This window comes from Stenella coeruleoalba (assembly GCF_951394435.1).
Source record: "Stenella coeruleoalba genome assembly, chromosome: 1".
Taxonomy (NCBI): domain Eukaryota; kingdom Metazoa; phylum Chordata; class Mammalia; order Artiodactyla; family Delphinidae; genus Stenella; species Stenella coeruleoalba.
The window spans coordinates 94,474,607-94,498,735 of NC_137169.1; the positions used below are offsets into that span (position 1 = coordinate 94,474,607).

At 39.2% G+C, this 24,129-nt stretch overlaps 1 protein-coding gene across 2 annotated transcripts in view; it reads right to left on the minus strand.

The window, feature by feature from the left end:
• Positions 1-24,129, minus strand: part of VAV3 (vav guanine nucleotide exchange factor 3) — a 395,503-nt gene that overhangs the window by 302,230 nt on the left and 69,144 nt on the right. For both annotated transcript variants that reach the window (XM_079939290.1, XM_079939289.1), the window contains exon 2: positions 8,826-8,942. In XM_079939290.1, the coding sequence (XP_079795416.1) occupies positions 8,826-8,942 (117 nt within the window). The remainder of the gene's footprint in view (positions 1-8,825; positions 8,943-24,129) is intronic.

The window sequence follows — 24,129 nt, forward strand, 5'->3', positions numbered from 1 at the left end:
AAGAACCAACTAAAGCCCAAGCTCTGGATAAAGTGGTGTGTGTGTATGTGATCTTTAAGTCACTGGAGATGAGGGGGTGAGGGATAGGGAGAGGAAGGGGCATCCAGGCAAAGAAAACAGTATTAATAAATATTAATCTGGAGAATGACGACAACATAGATAATTTGGTGGGACTGAAACAAGGAGGGTGATGGAGCTAGGAAAGCAAGACAAGGAGCCCGATCATGAATAACCTTGTGTGGCTTGAAAAGGGTTTGGATTTTATTCTGTTATAAGCAACAGAGATCCACTATCAAGTTTTAAACATCTGAGCAACACGATCAGCTTTGCATTTTTGCAATATTACTCCGAAAATGAGTTTGGAGTGATTCAAACCTGAAGTCAGATTTGGGAGACATTTCAATAACCCTTGTGATGGGGGCCTTAACTGTTTACTTTCTGGTAGAGTGAACAAAGGAACAGCTTTACCCAAATAGAAATGGGTTTGAAGAGGAAAAAAAAAAGTAGTCCAGTTTTATACACAGTGAGTTTGATGTGATCATGGGATATCTAAATTGCTACTCACATACACATATGAGAAATCCTAGATTAATTAAAAGTTTAACTGTTTTCCTCACTTCAGGACTTTTCAGTGCCTTCATCATGCTATATCCCGTAGGTAGAGGGAGGATGTAACGTGCAGTGTTTACCAAACTTATCTGAACAAGAATATTTTCTCCAGACTATTAACATTTCTCAGGACAATGGGGTTGCTTAGGAAATGCTGTTCTAGAAGTTTTCAACTGTATTAAAATTAGAGAACAGTGACATTTTTTTTGAACTGTCTCAAAAGCAGTTAGAAAGCAGACCAAAAAATGAGCCTGAATAATCACTAAGGTGTAAAGAATGAGCCTTGCATGGCTCAGCTTCTTAACGTGGTAAGAGTGGGGAAATCTGCCTAGTATTAAGGACCCCTGTGAAATATACTATCAAAGAGAGTGAAATCGATGTAGAGATTGCTTAAAAAGTCAGCTCTGTCCAAAAGCAAAGGAGAAGAATACTGCTAATGACACAGAAATTGTCTTAACAGCCAACTAGACATACACATTAGGGAAGGCTAGAAGCTGTTTCCTGGGTCTCAGCTTAAATAGACACAAATGAGGCCCTGGCACAAGCTTTCTTTGTTCAGGAAGGAATCCATGGAGAGCTCTCCCTTAGTTATGTAAATATAGGCAAGCCACCTACTGCTCAGCAGGGGAAAGTAAAGGAGGCCTTTGTGGGTGGACAGAGGTTGACTCTTCACAGTATCCCTGCTAGGCTGTCTGCTGGAGGCTGAAAGTTGGCTGATTTGCAGGGCAAGTCCAGGGCCGCCTTGGACGAAAGACCAGAGATCCCGAATGCTGCTCTGAGAATGAAAGTTGGTACCCCTGTGGGGGCTGCCTAAGGAGGCCCTGACCCTAGATCACTGGCAGGAAAGGATATCAGGAGCTCCTAGACAGAATTCGCTACACAGCTAGAGAAATTTGGCCTGGCCAGGCTCAATGCTGAGGCTAAAATGCTGTGGGGAAGGCGGGAAGTAGGCTTGGGTAGTGTGGGGCTAAACGGGGCACGCCAGTATCAGAGCTGTCAAAGGCACCACCAAGCAGGGCCCGTCTTCACTAGCACCAGGCTAGTGGGCCATCGACTGGAGGTCGAGCTTCTCATGGTGCTTCGAAGCAAGACTGAGTAGGGCCCAAATGACCGCAAAAGCCCCAGAGACTCCTGAATAATTTAGGATGGGAAATATTTTCAGAGAGAAATGTCAAACTTCTAAAAAGAGTAGGAGATCAAACAAATAATTATAAAAAAAATACCAAATGATTCATGCTGGGTACCTAGGGATATGAGAAAAAATGTTTCTAATTGTTGATCAACGTTCATGCGGTAGCCAATAAGGATCTTTCAAACCATGCCACGGTGAGGTCCCTGAGGCCACCCATGCCCAAGAAAAGCTCAGGAGCCTTTGGTTGGGAGCGTTTTCTTATAACCAGGAAAGCCCAGGTAGATTGCCAAGAGATATACAGGTAGTAGGAAATCATTACAGATGTTCAAGTATCTAGTTTCACTGTGTTGGGATGCAACGAAATGCACTTTGGAGGGTGCACTTCCCAATATACACATAGGACTGGAAGCGGGGAATGAGGATATGGAGATTACCCAGTCATCCAGGTATAAGTGCTGAGGAGCTGGCCTGGGGTATTAGTACACACTGAGCAGGAAGAGGTCCTTGTACCCTTCTTTCTACATGTACCCTGAGGTGTACAATTCAGGCTGGGAAGGGTGAAAAAGTGGAAACACATAAAGGACACATCCCGAGTAAATACTCTCATAAGACATGATAAGGCATTACAGATAAGACAGAAATTGAAGAAAGGAAGCCCTATTCATTTCCAGGTGAAGGATTTAGCAGCCTCTTTAAGTCTTTTTACCCTGAAGTTTTAAGGCAATCTTCAAATCATTCTGTAGGGTCCAAATATATATACTCAGCTGGGGGCCTCAGGAAGAAGTGAGTTCTCATCTGCAGAGGCATGCATGCCCATTTTCTTGACCCTGTAGAGCACAGACAAACATGGGAAGGATGCCTGATGACTCAGAGCCTCTTCCAAATCTGAAGAGTATCTATGATACTCCTTGGGTCAAAGGTAAGGAAGAGAAAGCATTTACCACGAAGCTCGATGGCCCTTCTATGTAATTATTTACATGCTGCAAAACAGAGATGTTCTATGACTCTGCGTATCTCCTCTTCTGTATATGACAGAAGATGGAGACACTACAGAATGGTTTCCAAGTTGTGTGGAACGTTGGTAACAGAAGAAAGGTTAACCTATCTACACAACTGAAATCATGTGATGGACAAAACCAGGTGACTCACTTAGATTTCTCTCACTACTGGTTGGAAAAAGTAAGGAAAACTGGCCTGAGGAAGAAGAAAAGGAAGACTGTCTTGGTTCATGTCACAGAAAAATTCACAGATACATGTATTTGGCTTTGGGCAGAGCATGAGTCCAGCCTCACATGATACCACTAGGATCCTTCTCAGCTCTGCTCTCACTGAACTGGGTCTGTTTTGAAACTACATGTGGTTCCCAGATGGCCCTAGCCCCTCCAAGGCTCGTATCCACACAGTTCCATGGCAGGTGGAGAGCAAAAACAAAACTGGCCCTGCCAATGTCTTAAACCATCATACAGGTCCTGAGTGACCTGCCCCATCCCCGAACTCATCACTATGTCCAAGGGGATGGGATATTATAATTGATTAAACCACCCAAACTGGGCTTCCCTGGTGGCACAGTCGTTGAGAGTCCGCCTGCCGATGCAGGGGACGTGGGTTCGTGCCCCGGTCCGGGAGGATCCCACATGCCGCAGAGCAGCTGGGCCCGTGGGCCATGGCCGCTGGGCCTGCGCGTCCGGAGCCTGTGCTCCGCGACGGGACAGGCCACAACAGTGAGAGGCCCGTGTACTGCAAAAAAAAAAAAGAAAAAAGAACCACCCAAATTACATGATTGGCAAAGGGAAAAGGGTGCTTTCTCAAAGGAGATCCAATGTCACAGAAGGAGGGAGAAAGACAGCTATGCAGGATAAAATAGATTAACGCTGTAGCACAGTAGAAAGAACAAAGTTTATTTCCCAAGCTTGCTCCTCCAATATCATTAGTTCTTGCATTCAATTCAAAATTCAACTCCTATGTTTACCACTGAACCGGAAGCCCATTAACACCAGTAGTTATAGTTGTAATAATAGTAACAATAAGAGTGAGAACAGCTAATATTTACCAAGTACTACACACTTTGGACCTGGATACTCTTTTTAAGCACTTTACATACATCATTTCATTTCTCACCTAACCTCAATTTATAGATGAGGAAACTGAAGCTCAAAGAGATTAAGTAGCTTGCGCAAGATCACATGCCATAAGGAGTGCAAACTGCAATCCAACTCGGAAACCATGTTCTTATTCTTAGCCAAAACACGACACCACCTTCTCAATTAATGTTCTTACCTGAATCCTTGAGCCACACCTTAGCCAATGCTCTGAATTCCTTTAGACAGTGCTTGTCCTGAACCTGAACACATAGAAACTATCCTACTGCTACTAATACCAGCTGGAACTACCTTCAGCCAGTTGTGATTCTCTTTGATTCAAGAAAACATATCACCTTACACTTGTCAGGTGCTTTACAACACTTGAAACAACAGACGTGACATCTGTGGGTAGCGGGAAGTAGGCCCTTATGTCCACCTAGAGCTGCCAGGGGAAGGAACTGACTTCATCACTCATCTGCACAGCAGCAGCAGCCTGATTTCTGTTACTCACTAGAAATGTTCTCATTAAAGAAAAATCCCATGTGTTTCTGCACTGTAAGTGTGCCAACAGACAGCTCAGCAGGAAATGTTTCCAAACAACAAAAGTGTTAATCAGAAAATGACAATCTGAACAGAGGAACGGAAAATCCTTTATATGCAGCATGAAAGTGCGCAAATTTACAGATCTTGTTGCAACGTAAAAAGTAATTAATAATTTCTAACATTCCTGGGGGGAAAGGATTTTTTTTTAATTATATTTCTCAAGCAGAGAGGTCAACTAATAAGATTTTACTTTTTGTTCTTGTTGTTACTAGAAAGCCAGAAAAGGATCCATCTTTTTGAAAAGTTAGAAAGTAATGATTTTTCAGCATCACACAAAAACATAAACCCAAAGGCAGAGAGAGGCGGTAAAGGCTCTTAAAAGGGCACTTAAGCTCCTCCCACCTCAGAGCAGGGAGAAGACTCAGCAGGCTGAGGCCAGGACTCCACCTCTGGCGGGAACCTTATTCAGCATAGTTGACCCTTCAACAACAGAGGGCGGGAAGGTGTTGGGGGCACAGATCCTCCCCACAGTCAAAAATCCGTGTATAATTTAGTCGGCCCTCCATATATAAGGTTCCTCAGTATTCACAGTTCTGCATCTGCAGAGTCAACCAACCACGGATCGTGTAGTATTTATTGAAAAAATATCTGCTGTAAGTGGACCCACACAGCTCAAACCCCCATTGTTCAAGGGGGCCAACTGTATTTAACAATCCTGAGAGTCAGACTTAACCTCAAGGCCTCTCTCTGCTGACTCCTGAATGAGTTCAAGTTACTAAACTCATTCTCCATCCCTGCGTGATTTTTAACCAAAGTACAGAAAGTGTTCAGAACTATTCTAATTTTTGTTGCCATATGAGTTTGAATTAAAATCAATACCCTATTTTCAGTGGGTAAAGAGCTCAATACTAGAAATTAAAGTTAACACTGAAAGGCAAAATTATCATAAGCCCTTTTAGAGCACCCAAGATGTGTGCTCTTCATTATCTCATTAGTGAAAAGGAAAATTATCATTCATTCGTGTTAACACACGCAGTATCCTAAATATAACTCATGCAGTATCCTAAATCTTTCCTCTCTTTCTAAAGATAAAGTATAATTAGATTCCAAGTGACAGATCACTTGTGCTTTTTAATTTCATATGTTCCTTTGGTGTTTCTCCTGTGAGTTCATCCTTTTCCCTGAGCAAGCATCCACACAGGAGTGAGGTCCAAAACGTAGGCAGCGGACAAGAAAAGCAGAGGGCTGGGAAGTCAGAAGCCCTGAGCGCCAGATCCTGCTCCATCCCCAAGCAAGGAGAACTTGAAGTCACCACTTAACCTCCCCACCTCCCAGTTTCCTCATCTGAAAACTGGGAACACTTGCTTCCTTCCTTCACAAGACTATTATGAGAATCAAATGAGGTCAGTGATCTGAAACACTCTCCAAGCTTCAAAATGCTAAAAAAAAATTAGATACTGTTATTGCAATTAATATATTCCTAGGTGAAATGGTACCAAGTATACATGGATCCTAGATTTACTATTTGTATGAATTAAGACAGGGAGCAGACAGAGATATTTTTCATTTTAAATTAATTGAAAAAATTTAATTACACCTCAAGGAACAGAGAGAAACTAACCTGTCTACATCCTGCTAAAATTGATATTCACAATCCCAGAAATTACTTAGTCTCTAAATTAGCAACCTACTCATTTTTTTTAACTTAAAAATGTTAAACTGGGGCTTCCCTGGTGGCGCAGTGGTTGAGAGTCCGCCTGCCGATGCAGGGGACACGGGTTCGTGCCCCGGTCCGGGAAGATCCCACATGCCGCGGAGCGGCTGGGCCCATGAGCCATGGCCGCTGAGCTCACGGGTCCGGAGCCTGTGCTCCGCAACGGGAGAGGCCACAACAGTGAGAGGCCCGCGTACCGCAAAAAAAAAAAAAAAGTTAAACTGCATGAATTGTCCAAGATCCATCACTTACAATCTAGGATTTGTAAATGGGGACAATACTAGAACCTACATGGTAGGACTGATAAAAGAATTGAGTCAATACTTGCAAAGCACTTAGGCCCATGCTGGTCCAGGGTACTGGCTACGGGAATGTTTGCTCTGTTGTGCAGCAGTGGAGAGCCAGTCAAATCTGGGGTCAAACCACTGCTCCAATCTCTACTAGATATGTGGATTTCAGACACAGGTTTGCTTATCTGTACAAGGAGGAAAATAATACTGGTACGTACACCTTGTAGGGTTGTTATAAGGATTAAAAAATATATTTGAAGATTGAAAAGATATCTGCTACATCAAAAGGGTTCAATAAGTGGTGGCATTGGTGGTTTGGCTTAGAGATTATGCTTAGTAGCAATAATACTGGTAAATTATGGAACAGCCCCTTAAATTCTTTAATTTTCAGTTGTTCATTTAGGTCAAATACAGTTCGGAAGAGATAGCTGCACCAATCTTGTCAGTAGCAAAAATGTATGTAATTTTAAAGTGATAAATATAGGATCAAGTTCTATCCGCAATCCCAGGTTTAATTCTGTTTCAGACCTACCACTGCCAAAATATTTTAAGAAGCCAGAACTATGATTACCCATGAGAAGCATACGGTTAATTCCTTTATATTCAACTTTCTATAACCTCAACTCTCCTACAAAGCTTCCACTGCAGGAAGCTAGCATGCAATGTTATTCCACTAAAACAAAGCCATGCATTTCTAAACACTTTTTATGACTTCACAGTCTTAACACCATTTTGTGCGAATTCGAACAAAAAAAAAAATGAAGAACTTTTTGAAAAGCTTTAAAAAGTCAAGACTTTTCATTTTTTCATTTCCCCAAAAGAGACGGAGGAAATAAAGGAAAATCAAAGAAGATTTTTTTTAAAAACTAGGAGGAAAGGTCAAAGAACAGCAAAAGATATCTTTATAAGCTATTAAGGCATTTTTCTGGGCCAACAGCTTAGAGGACTGTCCACCTCACCTGGGATTCTCTCTGATTGTTCTTTGTCTTCATGGCTTCACTTCATGGCCATAGACAAATGTGCCACCACTTCTTTACAAGGAGGCTTGGTTTTCAGTTCCTTGTAACTATCACCATATGCTATCCTCCATCACTTTTTTGGACCTCAAGACAACTAAATCACAGCTGGCCAGAGAAAGAGGAATCCTAAAAACCATATCTTTATACCCATTTCCTTTTGTACAGACTTCTAAGCGGGAAGGTGGTCTGATGATGCAGAAGACTGCTGAAGTCCAGATCACGAAGTGACCAAGAGCGAACCCACGCCTTCTTTCTCCCTGGGTAGGTTGGCTTCCCCATACTTGCTGCATGTCAGCATCAAATTTTTTACATTTCTGTTTCAAGTTTGTGTTATCTATTCCCATTGTCAAGCAAACTAATCCATGGTTTGCTTTTTATTTTATAATAAAAATATTACACTTAGAGGGGTGGGATAGGGTGGGTGGGAGGGAGGCTCAAGAGGGAGGGGATATGGGGATATACGTATGCATATGGCTGATTTACTTTGTTATATAACAGAAACTAACACAGCATTGTGAAGCAATTATACTCCAATAAAGATGTATAATAAAAAATATTACATCTTAAAAATCAAATGAAGTGTCACTCTCAAACAGCCTTTTGATGAGATACTAGCCCCTGAATTATCAGAGTAAGAGCAAACTTCTCAAGATCTTTTAGGTTTTTCCCTGCTTATTTTCATAATGCAATTATGACATCAGGGGTTACCTAACTGCCTGACTCTTTTATGGCTTCTCAGACACAAGAAGTTTAACTTTATGCCCAATCACTTCAAAACAAATGCATGTAACTTTTAAAAGCTTGATTTCTATCTTTTTACTTTTGATTCTTTTGAAAGGAAGTCACCTATTATACACAAGTGCCTGGTGTACATATAAGTAATAAGAGCAAACATTAAAACCAATTTACATGTGACAAATATCATTGAAATCTAACAATCTAACATATATCTGCTGAAATCCAAGCAATAGGAGTTACTCAACAATCTCAAACATTTCAGCGATTTCATGTGTTCTGCAAGTCACCTACCCAAATGCCAAAACAGGCAACAGAACATTCTCAACTTCCAAAAATTAGAGGCCTTTCAGGTTTGGAGAAGACTGGAGGGAAAGAATACTGGTCCTCAGTCATGACAGCCCAACGAACTATCTAAAAGATGGGAAATAGTAGTCCTGCCCTCCGAGATAACCAACAGGAAAAGTTACCTCTGGATAAAAAAACTCCCCTTATACTGCTTTAATTTAAAAAAATAATAATTCCAATCTCATTTGGACAGTTGTTGCTATTATTTTTTTGGCTAAGCCACCTACATGTAAAATTTAACTACATAATGCAGATACCACTTCAGTCACATGTCCTACTTCAAGATAAGAAACAACAGTTATTTGATAAAATGTTCTTGAGTTTAAAAATACATAAAAAATAAAATGTAATTACCTTTCCAAAGTCACGGACATCAAACAAGTCAAACGCCTCAAAGAGTTCACTCTTTCTCATTCCAAACGTCTCGCAACAGGCCGTGAGGAATGTCCTTATGTTCTTCAAACAGAGAAACTGAGGAATGGGAAACAGCTATTAGTATATAGCGAATCATTCTGAATGCTACCTATCCTCTGTCACGCCCAGAATGCTGGGGAAATGCCAACGAAGAATCCATCCACTTTTCAGGTTGTTTTCAATTACTCCTTCATCAGTACTTAAATGATTACCCACTCTCTCCCAGGCACCAGTGACACAGCTGTGAACAAGCAGACGGAAGTCTGCCCTCAGGATACTTACATCCTAATAAAAGGAGACAGACAAGAACAAACTCAGCAACAAAAACAAAAAAGTAAATATTTTTATTTTCATATGGTGATAAGTGCAATAGAGAAAAATAAAGCCAGGAGGAGGGATCAGGAGTGCTGGGTGAGGTGTGGGGAGCTTCAGCAAGATGGTTAGAGAAGGTGTCAGTGAGAAGGGGACAGATAAGCAGAAGAGATTTCAAGGTGGTAAAGAACCAACCATGCAGAATTACAGGACAGAGTATTCAGACTAAAGCAGCAACCCATGCCAAGGACCTGAGGCAGAAGTTTCTGAGGTTACGTCTGAGGAAGGGGCCAATGTGGGTAGAGCAGAGTGGATGACAAGGAGCAAGGCAGGAAGTGAGCTGGAAAGGCAATGAGGTCAGATGATGAATGACCCTGTTGGACAGGCTTTTACTCTAAATGAGATGGGAAGTCATTGGAGGCCTTGGGAGAGAGTCTGATATTTTAAAAGTTTTGTTTTTCTTTCTTTAAAAAAAATTTTATTGAGGTATAGTTGATTTAAAAACTATACGTCAATAAAGTTTCAGGTGTACAACATAGTGATTCAAAATTTTTATAGATTATACTCCATTTAAAGTTAAAAAAATACTGGCTGTATTCTGTGTGCTATACAAGATATCCTTGCAGCTTATTTTTTTTCTAATAATACTTAACTCTGTATTAAAAATACTACTATTTCAACAAATGATCAACATAAAACATTTAAATGAAATTAGTTTTAGTACTAAATCTTTGAAATCTAGTATACATTTTACACTTAACAGCATATCTCAATTCAGACTAGCCCCATTTCAAGTGTTCCATAGCCATACGTGGCTAGTTGCTGTCATACTGGACAGCACAGTCCTAGAGTTTCAAGTGCAGGTTTGTAAACAGGTCCCTCTCACATATACAAAATATGCACAGACATAGCAAGTTCAAACTTTTAGCTGAGCTTTTAAGGCCCTCTATAACGTGCCCCACCATTGCAGTCAGGCTGTTCTCCTTGTTGGTGCTCGTTAGTCCGTGTTCATTCCTGCCTCTATGCTTGAACTTTGTCGTTCCTCTAGCCAATAAGCCTCTCTCTTTTCCGTTTTCTATTCTAACTCCCAGCCCAGCTACAGTTCCATCTCCTTCTGGACTGCAACAGTTCCTACTGCTCTTTCTTCAGAGCTTCTTTTTTGTTGTTGTTGTTGTTGTTTTGTTTTATTTTTTGAATATAGATCAAAAGGGGCTGGAGCAAGACTAGAGACAGTAATACCAGACAGGAAGCTATTACAATAATCTGGGTGAGAGACAGCCATGGGAAGTCCAGGTGTTCAATTTTGACTCTTAAATTTGAGATGCCTATTAGTCATCCAATGGGACACAGGGCAGCAGACAGCTGGATATACAAGTCTGGAGTTCAGGACACAGGTGTGTACTCCAGACTTAAATCTGAGAGTCTTTAGAGTATAGAAAACATTTTTAACCATGATGTTATCTGAGATGACTTTGGGAGAAAGAAGAGGGGAGGAGGGGACCTGGGGCCAGGTCATCTTAGATCAGGAAAAAAGGAGGAGCCCACAAAGGGGCAGAGAAAGAGGAACCAGTAAGGAAGGAGAACAACCAAGTGAACATGTTTTTCCTGAAGCCAAGTAAAGAAGGTGTTTCTAGGAAGAAGGGATGATAAGCTGTGTCAGCTGCTGCTGCTACTCAAATAAGATTTTGACCAGGTGCTGTCCTGGGAATCTGGCTGTGTGAAGGTTATGGGTGCACCTTGACAAAAGCAGGTTCCATGTGGAGGGTGGGGGTGGGGAAAGGCTAAGCAGAGCAGCTTCAAGAGACAATGGGAAGAGAGAAAGTAAAGATAGAATATAGATTCTTAGGAGTTTTGCTGCAAAAGGGAACAGAGGATTGAGGAGGTAGTCAGAGAGAAAGAGGTCAAGGAAGGCCTTTTTAACAATGGAAGCTGTTACAACATGTTTCTATTGTGACAGGAATAACTTGATAGAGGGGAAAGATGGTCACGCAAGGGAGAGGGACAGTCGCCCAAAGGAAGTCCTTGAGTGGGCAAAGGAGAAGAGTCTGATGCTCAAGCAGAGAAACTGACCTTGAAGAACATGCTCAGCTCATCGATACTAACAGGGACAAGGGGGAAGGCAGACGCTATCACAACTTAGACAACCAACAGAATTTACTTTCAGTATCTAAAATGCAGATCCACCTACGCATAGTACACACATATCCTGAAAGTGAATTTTGGAAATAGTAGTTGCAATGGCACACGTAAAAATAAAATTATTAACCTCCAATAAGTGAGAGATCTATTAGCTAATTATTGCATCTTTGCCTTTTTTTTTTTTTTAAAGCACTGTCAATATTTTATTTTGTTGTTCTGTTTTCCATCTTGGTTTGTTTTTTAATTTGCAGAAAGCACATTTTACTTCTTCCACTTTGGAAAAATTCAGATTTTTCATGGCCTTAACGCAGACATAGTTTTACCCTTTACAGGAATCCTTCTTGAGGCTTAAGTATTTCAGGAGGGGTTAAAACCACAGGGGAAGCATCATAAACCCTTTGAAGTACAAAGGCAGCAGCCAAACTGCACATACAGTTACTGCTTTCATTTTAAAAAATTCATAAGAGACCTTTACAACACGGAACCACTCTACATGTAGCTCTTTCACATAGAATTGCTTATTTACAGATTAAAAGCCTTGCATTCTGCCAAGATAGACAATAATTACTCTCTTGGGGATTATGCAACATCTCTCTTGCAATATTTTTTACATAATTAAGTGCCCAACTCATAGCTCACCAAGGAACAAAGCATAATTGCACATGCTACCCTCTGAAGATTTCACACTAAACTCAAATTTTCCCCTGTATAGGAAAAACTACAGTAGACCTCCATTCAAGTGCTTTGATCATTAATTCAAAAAAGTATCATTACTGAAAGTAAAAAAAAAGAAAGAAATGTTGTCATTACTGTATGCATACAAGAGATGATTTAAAAACAGAACTTTCCTTCACTTCTGGAACCAATCTTAACCTTATTCGCCCCTTAACTAATTCAATTCTATTTAATTCCACAAATATTTACTGGATTTGAAGAACATCACTGGTATGCTCTCGCATTTCCAGGCAATCATCAAGTTTGGTCACCCCTTTATTTATGTATTTTTTCAGTCAACAGGTTTTGAATGCCTACAATGTTCCAGACACTGGAAATGCTAAAAATGAGTAAGACAAGCTTCTCTATTAATCACAGTTGAAAATTTTCATAGCTTTCCCAAAATTGGCTAATAACACTAGGATCACACTTCCCTTAATGGCTCTGTGCTAGTACAGGAACAGAGTTGAGGGATGGAGGGAGTGGGCCCTAATGCCATCACAGAAGCCCTGGACAGAGCTGGACCTGTCAACCTGTCTGCCCACCTACCATCAGACTTTTGCTTTGTTTTCCTTACGTTGAACTTTCTCTTTTTCCAGTTTATTTTCTAAAATTTCAAACCAAAAGAAAAGTAGAAAGAATAGTACAATGAACACTCCATTTACACAACAACTGTAACATACTGCCATATGGGTTTCTGTGTGCCAACCATATCTCTATATATTTATAAAACTTCATATATGAAAGTAAGTTCAGACACCATAGCACTTCACTCCTAAATAACTCAACATGCATCTCCTAGGAATGAGGATATTTTCCTAAATACCTACAACACCATTACCACCCCGAGAAGATAAACAACAATTCCATATTATTTCATATCCATTCCATGTCCAAATTTCATCAGTTGCCTACCCCATGTCTTTTTTACACTATCCCACCCATCCACACCCAATCTAGGGATCAATTCCGTTTTACCCATTATATTTGGTTGCTTAATTTTGCAGTATCTTTTAATCTAAAAACACTGCTGCCTTTTTTTTTTTTTAATGACACTGTCTTTTGGAAGAGTCCAGACCTAGGTATCTTATAGAATGTCCCGCATTTGGCATTTGTCAGATTATTTCCTCATGGTGTCATTAAACTTATTTCCCCATCACTTATATTTCCTATGAACCAAAGCTAGGTCAAGATACAAGTTAAACAATTTTGGAAAAAATATTTTATACTGTGAACTTCATAGTCCATCATATCAGAAGATACAAAATTTAGGGTAACCCATTATTATTGATGCTAGGCTTGATTACTTGGTTAAGATGGTTATTGTCACATCTCTTTATTGTAAAGGTACATGTTCCCCTTTACATTAATAAAGTCTGGGGGTGATAATTTGTTACCATGTGGCTGTCCTATTTCCCAATAATTTTTCACCATAGACTTAGCATCCACTGATAACCCTTGCTTTGATTATTCCATTTGGGACTGCAAAATTCTATCATTCCTTCCACATTTATTAGCTGGTATTCTCACCTAAAGACAAGCTTCCCCTGCCCTCCACCCTCCTTTTTTAATCTTTGTTTGTGTAATAATTAATTGCCATCATTATTCTTTTTGATGTTCATATTGTCCCAAATTTGGCCACTGGGGGTCTCTTCTGCGACCTTTTGATGACTCCATTAGTCTTTGTTTTCTTACATCAAGCTGTCCCAGGCCACGTCATATTTTCTCTGCCCAAGTTCTGTAATCAGCCATTTCTCCAAACAGTTCCATTTCAATTTATATGGTAAATAGTAGTATTTAGAAAACAAAGGCTGAGTATCAGACTACTCGCAAATGACATGAGACAATTATATTAAATGAACCAGTAACTCCACCCTTTGCTTAAGCAATCTATCACTTGCAACAGAAAGAGTTAATGTAAACAAGAATGGCCTAATTGATCTTCAAAATACCTCTCCAAATCCTATCATCTTCTTTATGGAATACCTAATAAGCAAACTCTTATCTCACTTTGTTAAGAAAGAGAAAACTTGAATTCACTGAAGAATGGTGAACAGAGAGTTTCTTTCCGCCTAGGGATGTTGTTGGTGTTTTGACAAGCTGATAGTCCTTTGTAGCATCCACAGTAGCTTAAAACCTTCGGTATTCAGACCCGATGCACAAAGACAGATATACCTCATTATTTCAGTTCATAACCATACCTTACGTTTGACCAAAAATTATATAACTTTGCTAAATCACCTAGTTGATTTATAAGAGAGAACTTTAGGATTTTTTAGAATTTAGGATTAGGATTTTAAAAACCAGAATTAAATAACTCTAGGATTTTTTAAATATTAAATATATCCACACATGATAGTTACCAAAATCAAGGACACACAAAAGGTCGAAATAGCATTTTCTCTCTTAACAAATATTAATGAGTTGCCTTTTGTGTATCCAGGATACACAAAAGGTCTAAATAGCATTTTCTCTCTTAACATATTAATGAGTTGCCTTTTATGAAGTTTCATAAAACGTCATAAAACATCGCCCCCCTCAATTGGGTACTCATTTATTTATTTATTTATTTCATGCTGTCAACCAGTGCTTGGCAGTAAGTTGTTTTTCCTTTTTTAAATTTTTATTTATTTATTTATTTATTTATTATTTTTATTTATTTATTTTTTGGCTGCATTAGGTCTTCATTACTGCACGCAGGCTTTCTTTAGCTGCGTTAAGCGGGGGCTACTCTTCATTGTGGTGCGCGAGCTTCCCATTGTGGTGGCTTCTCTTGTTATGAAGCACAAGCTCTAGGCACGTGGGCTTCAGTACTTACGGCATGTGGGCTCAGTAATTGTGGCTCGTGGGCTCTAGAGCACAAGCTCAGCAGTTGTGGCGCACGGGCTTAGTTGCTCCAAGGCATGTGGGATCTTCCCGGACCAGGGATAGAACCTGTGTCCCCTGCATTGGCGGGCAGATTCTTAACCACTGCGCCACCAGGGAAGCCTGGTTAATTGAATGAAACTGCCAAGAACTGGGTATTCTTAAAAAAAAAAAAAAATATGACCCAAACTCTGCCCTCAAAAGAGATATTGTAGTCCAGCAAAGCGTACAGACAAGTGAACACGGAGTTACATAACAACATGGCAAATGCTATGAAGACGGCATTCAAAGGTCCCTCGGGAGTCCTGGAGTATCAGAGACAGCCTTCTGGAGTAAGTGATCAAGGATGACTCCCACTCACTGCAGGGTGAGTGGGAGTCAGCCACAAAAAGAGGGAGAGTGGTTGATGTTCAGGGAGCAGAAGGGAAAGTGCCAGACTTGGGGTGTGAGGGTGTCCAGGTAAACGGCACAGGATGGCACGAGGGTGAGACAAGACAGAGAATGGACTGGGGGGGGGCGGGGGAAGGGGTTCAGAATGGACACAACCCTCTGGGGGGCAGTGAGAGCAGGACTGGACAGGGGAGCTGGGACTTACTGAGCAAGCCCAAGGGATGTGGGCTTTATCCTAGAAGAAACATTGAGGTTTTTAAATAGGAGAGTTGGAATTCTCAGTTTTGCATTGTATGACTACTGTAGTCATTTTTGAGTGTTTGCTATGTACCAAGCTCTATGCTAAATGTTTATGTCTTTTCATCCTCACAACACCTCAATCAGGAAAGTTTTATTTTTTTTCTTTCGTATATACAGAGGCTTAGACATTTACCCAACTTTACATAACTGCATATGCCAAAGTAATGGAGTCATAATTCAAGTCCAGACATTCTGGCTACAGAGCCTATATCCTTATGGACTCTGTTATACTAGCTCCATTTTGAAGTGTGCAGAATTAACCGCTTTTCTTTTCTCTTTATTAAGGAGATTATTTGGAGTAGATAAGACAAGAATAGGATGCTGTCATATTCACTTAAGGAAAAAAATCATGGTGATTTGGACTAGGAGGGTAGAAGGAGAAAGGGAAAGAACTCTATAAGGTAATATGGAAAGGAAATACCTGGTAACTGATTGAATATGGGTGGGGTGAAGGGAGTGAGGGAGAAAAGAAGAATTAAGAAGCATACCCAGAGCTCTGTCCTGAACACTGCAAGGACACTGGGGGTGTTCCCTGAAAATGGTAACTTAGCAAGTTAGGGAACAGGGTATGTGGAAAGGGGCCACAAATTGAGTCAATTAATTCTTGTCTTTATCTGAAAAGGCCTGGTAAGGAGACACTCCACAGCCTCTGTCTCAGGTATATCCAGTAACAATAACACATTCTAATATAGCCCACAGTCTTCAGCCACCATGCTCACCCTCTCTGCTCCTTCAGAAATTCATCAACAGCTTGCTTATTTATTACGGGTTGAAAAGCACTCAATAAAGACGCAGAAAACCTTCAAAGAAGAAAGCTTAACACGTTCAAGGTCTGAGACACCCTGAAAATTATACATCAGGCCAGAGCTCTCTAGATTAGAAAATGTTTCATAACCAAATAGCTATCACAACAGAAGAAGCTAATTGGCTTTTCATGGCCCTGCCTCTTAATCTTAGCACTTCAATGCTAGTGATACTGATGTTACAGAAAGGAAACATTTAAAGGTCAGGCTGCTAAAGTTCACTATAAAATGCTTAAAAACTCTCTTTTCCCTCTACTCCTTTTATAAAGTATATGGTTTCCTTTCCCTCTATGTGTGTAGAAACCATTTTGACTTTTCTCAACAATATGAATGCAAACAGGATCGCTTCCCTTTTTTATTTGAAAGAATAAACATGTACTTCTCTAAAATTGTTGGCAATAATGGTCTAAAGTTAACTGAGGCTACGTAACAGGAAAAACCTCCACAGCTTAGGAAATGAGTTATTTCCATCTCAGCTGAGAAATGGTATCTTGTGGGAAGGTCGACAATTTCTAATACAGCTTCACAACCCTGCAGACGTGCTGACTTACTATAATTTTTATAGGAACCACCAACAGCCAGGCTGTCAGATAAAGAAGTCTTCAGAGTCTCATTTCGTGGTGGGCCACTCATCTCATTTGAAGGAAAGTCTCTGAATTTGAGATTTTGGCATAATTCAAATTATGAGTGGCCATTAACAGGCTGATTGACAGTTTTGAAGGCACAGAAGAGACCACGATGAAGCTCATCAACAAATATTAAGGTACAAGGAGAGCTTTCCTTCTTAGCTGAGCCTCTGTGTAGACTTACTCAAGCCTCTGCCTAGTACCCCTGTCAGATTCTAACTCCTCCTAACTGCTCACCTTTTGTAGAACTAGCAGGCAGGAAGGCATGGAAGGGAAATATTAAGAAATCAAGTTTCTCCCCTTACTGGGGTTTTCTACCTCTATCCCTTTTGCCATATCTTCCCCTCTCCCTCTACATCTGTCTTTTAAAATTAGGTCAGCTAAATCTTACATCTTTTGGAAATTTTTTTTTAAAAAGAAAGAAAAGAAGAATAATTTTTATTTGTATGAGGACCTCATTTGTCTCTTTCGCTTGTGAGTTAGTAGGTCCCCATAGAAGAGGCATCATCACCATTGTTCTATGAAGAAATCATATCTACAGATGCCTTCTGAATAATTATAAAATAATTATGCTGAACTCAGCATCAATTCAGGACTGCACAATATCTTGAGTTTTCATCTTGGTCCTATTATTACAAATACAAGAAGAGCTTAAAGGACACTCAGGAAGAAGACCAGAAATGGAGAAGGACCTTTTCTTAGCTCCAATTTTGCACTCAAGTCCCTAAACTAAAACTGCCATATTTTCAGTAAACTAAAAGCCAATATTTCCACTTTGATTATTGTCCAGGCTGCAATTAATTTTTAGAGGATAAAATTTTTTTAATCAAAAATATAATAATTTAATAACGTAAATTTACAGGGTTTTTTTTTTTGGATTCTCACAAAAATTCTTTATGATAGAGTAGATACAATTCTTATTTTATGCACAAAGAAATTATTACTTAAAGAAGTGAATTGACTATCCCAATATATAAACAGCACGTGTCAGCATACAGACTTTTTTTTGAATTTTTGAATTTTATTTTATTTTTTTATACAGCAGTTTCTTATTAGTTATCCATTTTATACACATCAGTGTATACATGTCAATCCCAATATCCCAATTCATCACACCACCACCTCCACCCCCCCCCCGCCGCTTTCCCCCCTTGGTGTCCATACATTTGTTCCCTACATCTGTGTCTCAACTTCTGCCTTTCAAACTGGTTCATCTGTACCATTTTTCTAAGTTCCACATATATGTGATAATATACTATACTTGTTTTTCTCCTTCTGGCTTACTTCACTCTGTATGACAGTCTCTAGATCCATCCACGTCTCAACAAATGACTCAATTTCGTTCCTTCTTATGGCTGAGTAATATTCCATTGTATATATGTACCACATCTTCTTTATCCATTCATCTGTTGATGGGCATTTAGGTTGCTTCCATAACCTGGCTATTGTAAATAGTGCTGCAATGAACATTACGGTACATGACTCTTTTGAATTATGGTTCTCCATAATTCCCAGGGTTATATACCCAGTAGTGGGATTGCTGGGTCATATGGTAATTCTATTTTTAGTTTTTTAAGGAACCTCCATACTGTTCTCCATAGTGGTTGTATCAATTTACATTCCCACCAACAGTGCAAGAGGGTTCCCTTTTCTCCACACCCTCTCCAGCATTTGCTGTTTGTAGATTTTCCGATGATTCCCATTCTAACTGGTGTGATGTCTTTATTGTAGTTCTGATTTGCATTTCTCTAATAATTAGTGATGTTGAGCAGCTTTTCATGTGCTTCTTGGCCATCTGTATGTCTTCTTTGGAGAAATGTCTATTTAGGTCTTCTGCCCATTTTTGGACTGGTTTGTTTGCTTTTTTAATATTGAGCTGCATGAGCTGTTTATATATTTTGAAGATTAATCCTTTGTCCACTGATTCGTTTGCAAATATTTTCTCCCATTCTGAGGGTTGTCTTTTTGTCTTGTTTATGGTTTCCTTTGCTGTGCAAAAGCTTTTAAGTTTCATTAGGTCCCATTTGTTTATTTTTGTTTTTATTTCCATTACTCTAGGAGGTGGATGCAAAAATACCTTGCTGTGATTTATGCCAAAGAGTGTTCTTCCTATGTTTTCCTCTAAGAGTTTTATAGTGTCTGGTCTTAAGTTTAGGTCTCTAATCCATTTTGAGTTTATTTTTGTGTATGGTGCTAGGGAGTGTTCTAATTTCATTCTTTTACATGTAGCTCTCCAGTTTTCCCAGCACCAGTTATTGAAGAGACTGTCTTTTCTCCACTATATATCCTTGCCTCCTTTGTCATAGATTAGTTGACCATAGGTGCGTGGGTTTATCTCTGGGCTTTCTATCTTGTTCCATTGATCTATGTTTCTGTTTTTGTGCCAGTACCATATTGTCTTGATTACTGTAGCTTTGTAGTATAATATGAAGTCAGGGAGTCTGATTCCTCCAGCTCCGCTTTTTTCCCTCAAGACTGCTTTGGCTATTCAGGGTCTTTTGTGTCTCCATACAAATTTTAAGATTTTTTTGTTCTGGCTCTGTAAAAACTGCCATTGGTAATTTGATAGGGATTGCATTGAATCTGTAGATTGCTTTGGGTAGTATGGTCATTTTCACAATATTGATTCTTCCAATCCAAGAACATGGTATATCTCTCCATGTGTTGGTATCAGCCTCAATTTCCATCATCAGTGTCTTATAGTTTTCTGCATACAGGTCTTTTGTCTCTCTAGGTAGGTTTATTCCTAGGTATTTTATTCTTTTTGTTGCAATGGTAAATGGGAGTGTTTCCTTAATTTCTCTTTCTGATTTTTCATCATTAGTATATAGGAATGCAAGAGATTTCTGTGCATTAGTTTTGTATCCTGCTACTTTACCAAATTCATTGATTAGCTCTAGTAGTTTTCTGGTGGCATCTTTAGGATTCTCTATGTATAGTATCATGTCATCTGCAAACAGTGACAGTTTTACTTCTTCTTTTCGAATCTGTATTCCTTTTATTTCTTTTTCTTCTCTGATTGCCATGGCTTGGACTTCCAAAACTATGTTGAATAATAGTGGTGAGAGTGGACATCCTTGTCTTGTTCCTGATCTTAGAGGAAATGCTTTCAGTTTTTCACCGTTCAGAATGATGTTTGCTGTGGGTTTGTCGTATATGGCCTTTATTATGTTGAGGTAGGTTCCCTCTATGCCCACTTTCTGGAGAGTTTTTACCATAAATGGGTGTTGAATTTTGTCAAAAGCTTTTTCTGCATCTATTGAGATGATCATATGGTATTTCTTCTTCAATTTGTTAATATGGTGTATCACATTGATTGATTTGCATATACTGAAGAATCCCTGCATCCCAGGGATAAATCCCACTTGATCATGGTTCATGATCCTTTAATGTGTTGTTGGATTGTTTGCTAGTATTTTGTTGAGGATTTTTGCATCTATATTCATCAGTGATATTGGTCTGTAATTTTCTTTTTTTGTAGTATCTTTGTCTGGTTTTGGTAGCAGGGTGATGGTGGCCTCATAGAATTAGTTTGGGAGTGTTCCTTCCTCTGCAATTTTCTGGAAGAGTTTGAGAAGGATGGGTGTTAGCTCTTCTCTAAATGTTTGATAGAACTCACCTGTGAAGCCATCTGGTCCTGGACTTTTGTTTGCTGGAAGATTTTTAATCACAGTTTCAATTTCAGTGCTTGTGACTGGTCTGTTCATATTTTCTATTTCTTCTTGGTTCAGTCTTAGAAGGTTATAACTTTCTAAGAATTTGTCCATTTCTTCCAGGTTGTCCATTTTATTGGCATAGAGTTGCTTGTAGTAGTCTCTTAGGATGCTTTGTATTTCTGCGGTGTCTGTTGTAGCTTCTCCTTTTTCACTTTTAATTTTACTGATTTGAGTCCTCTCCCTCTTTTCCTTGATAAGTCTGATTAATTGTTTATCAATTTCATTTATCTTCTCAAAGAACCAGCTTTTAGTTTTATTGATCTTTGCTACTGTTTTGTTTCTATTTCATTTATTTCTGCTCTGATCTTTATGATTTCTTTCCTTCTGCTAACTGGGTTTTGTTTCTTCTTCTTTCCCTAGTTCCTTTAGGTGTAAGTTTAGATTGTTTATTTGAATTTTTTCTTGTTTCTTGAGGTAGGCTTGTATAGCTATAAACTTCCCTCTTAGAACTGCCTTTGCTGCATCCCATAGGTTTTGGGTCGTCGTGTTTTCATTGTCATTTGTCTCTAGGTATTTTTTGATTTCCTCTTTGATTTCTTCAGTGATCTCTTGGTTATTTAGTAACGTATTGTTTAGCCTCCATGTGTTTGTGTTTTTTACATTTTTTTCCGCGTAATTCATTTCTAGTCTCATAGCGTTGTGGTCAGAAAAGATGCTTGATATGATTTCAATTTTCTTAAATTTACTGAGGCTTGATTTCTGACCCAAGATGTGATCTATCCTGAAGAATGTTCTGTGAGCACTTGAGAAGAAAGTGTAATCTGCTGTTTTTGGACAGAATGTCCTATAAATATCAATTAAATCTATCTGGTCTACTGTGTCGTTTAAAGCTTGTGTTTCCTTATTAATTTTCTGTTTGGATGATCTCTCCATTGGTGTAAGCGAGGTGTTAAAGTCCCCCACTATTACTGTGTTACAGTCAATTTCCTCTTTTATAGCTGTTAGCAGTTGCCTTATGTATTGGGGTGCTCCTGTGTTGGGTGCGTATATATTTATAATTGTTATCTCTTCTTTTTGGTTTGATCCCCTTGATCATTATGTAGTGTCCTTCCTTGTCTCTTGTAACATTCTTTATTTTAAACTCTATTTTATCTGATATGAGTATTGCTACTCCAGTTTTCTTTTGATTTCCATTTGCATGGAATATCTTTTTCCATCCCCTCACTTTCAGTCTGTATGTGTCCCTAGGTCTGAAGTGGGTCTCTTGTAGACAGCATATATATGGGTCTTGTTTTTGTATCCATTCAGCAAGCCTGTGTCTTTTGGTTGGAGCATTTAATCCATTCACATTTAAGGTAATTATCGATATGTATGTTCCTATGACGATTTTCTTAATTGTTCTGGGTTTGTTTTTGTAGGTCCTTTTCTTCTCTTGTGTTTCCCACTTAGAGAAGTTCCTTTAGCATTTGTTGCACAGCTGTTTTGGTGGTGCTGAATTCTCTTAGCTGTTGCTTGTCTGTAAACCTTTTGATTTCTCCTTTGAATCTGAATGAGATCCTTGCTGGGTAATCTTGGTTGTAGATTCTTCCCTTTCATCACTTTAAGTATATCATGCCACTCCCTTCTGGCTTGTAGAGTTTCTGCTGAGAAATCAGCTGTTAACCTTATGGGGGTTCCCTTGTATGTTATTTGTCATTTTTCCCTTGCTGCTTTCAATAATTTTTCTTTGTCTTTAATTTTTGCCAATTTGATTACTATGTGTCTTGGTTTGTTTCTCCTTGGGTTTATCCTGTATGGGACTCTCTGTGCTTCCTGGACTTGGGTGGCTATTTCCTTTCCCATGTTAAGGAAGTTTTCGACTATAATCTCTTCAAATATTTTCTCAGGTCCTTTCTCTCTCTCTTCTCCTTCTGGGACCCCTATAGTGTGAATGTTGTTGCGTTTAATGTTGTCCCAGAGGTCTCTTAGGCTGTCTTCATTGCTTTTCATTCTTTTTTCTTTATTCTGTTCTGCAGCAGTGAATTCCACAATTCTGTCTTCCAGGTCACTTATCCGTTCTTCTGCCTCAGTTATTCTGCTATTGATTCCGTCTAGTGTAGTTTTCATTTCAGTTTTTGTATTGTTCATCTCTGTTTGTTTGTTCTTTAATTCATCTAGGTCTTTGTTAAACATTTCTTGCATCTTCTCCATCTTTGCCTCCATTCTTTTTCCGAGGTCCTGGATCATCTTCACTATCATTATTCTGAATTCTTTTTCTGGAAGGTTGCCTATCTCCACTTCATTTAGTTGTTTTTCTGGGGTTTTATCTTGTTCCTTCATCTGGTGCATAGCCCTCTGCCTTTTCATCTTGTCTATCTTCCTGTGAATGTCAGTTGTTTTTTTTTTTTCATTTTCTCCAATGATGAGGCACTTTTATGGATTATATGTAAATACTGAAATGATTAAGCTCATATGTGTAGTGCTAAGTTGTAAAAACACGTGCATCCTACATACCCTGTAGCACCTGGTTCACACCTGTGATAATAAGTATCTTGACTATATCTGTTTGCCCAACTATTGCTACATGAAATAAACATTTTTGAGATCAGAGACTACATTTATTTCACCTATGTATCCCCACAGCTTTTATAACAGAAACATTTTTTAATAAATTGATGCATGAATGATGATGCAGTTTATCTGCATAAAAGAATAAATAATCATCATTCCTTGGTAGCCAGCAAACTCATATTGAAATTTTACATTAAACTGTCACCGTATCCTCTTACTTACATGTTAATATATCAATATATCTTCATTATTAAATTACCTCAAAGCCTTTTTAGAAGTTAGTGATGTTCATAATTATAAATAAAATAAACACTTTAAATTATTAAGCAGTTTTGTTCATAAGCATCATCTGGGTGGCCAGCCCAGATGATGGTGTATAATTCAGTGGTGGCCTGCTAACTGATTTTCAAACAGCATCTTTAATCCTCCTTATGTTTTTCTAGTCTTTGCACTAGAAAACTGAATGGCTGGGAAGTACAGAGGTCAAAATTAGCCTATTTTACTGTGTTCATTAACCTGCTAATGAAAGCAATACCTGCTATGGCCTTTAATAAGAAAAAGTAACACTCAACCACATTGTTACCTGGAACACAGCTAGTCTAAAGCACATTAAAAATGGCCCAATCCACATTCCAGAGAAGCCTGGCTTACAAGGTTCCCTATTGTGGGTACAGAAAAACAGGTATTTCTTTCTGCAGGGGCCACTAAGTGACAGTAGAACGCAATAGCTAAACGTCAGAATTTTGATATTGGTAGGAGTAGTCACAGCAATAGTACCAGTGACAGCAATACCATTAGAATGGAAGTCGTGGTTGTGGTAGGAGTAGCAGTGATGGTGGAATCAGCTGCACAGCCAAGGAAGCCACTCCCTGTGAAGCAGGGAGTGAGA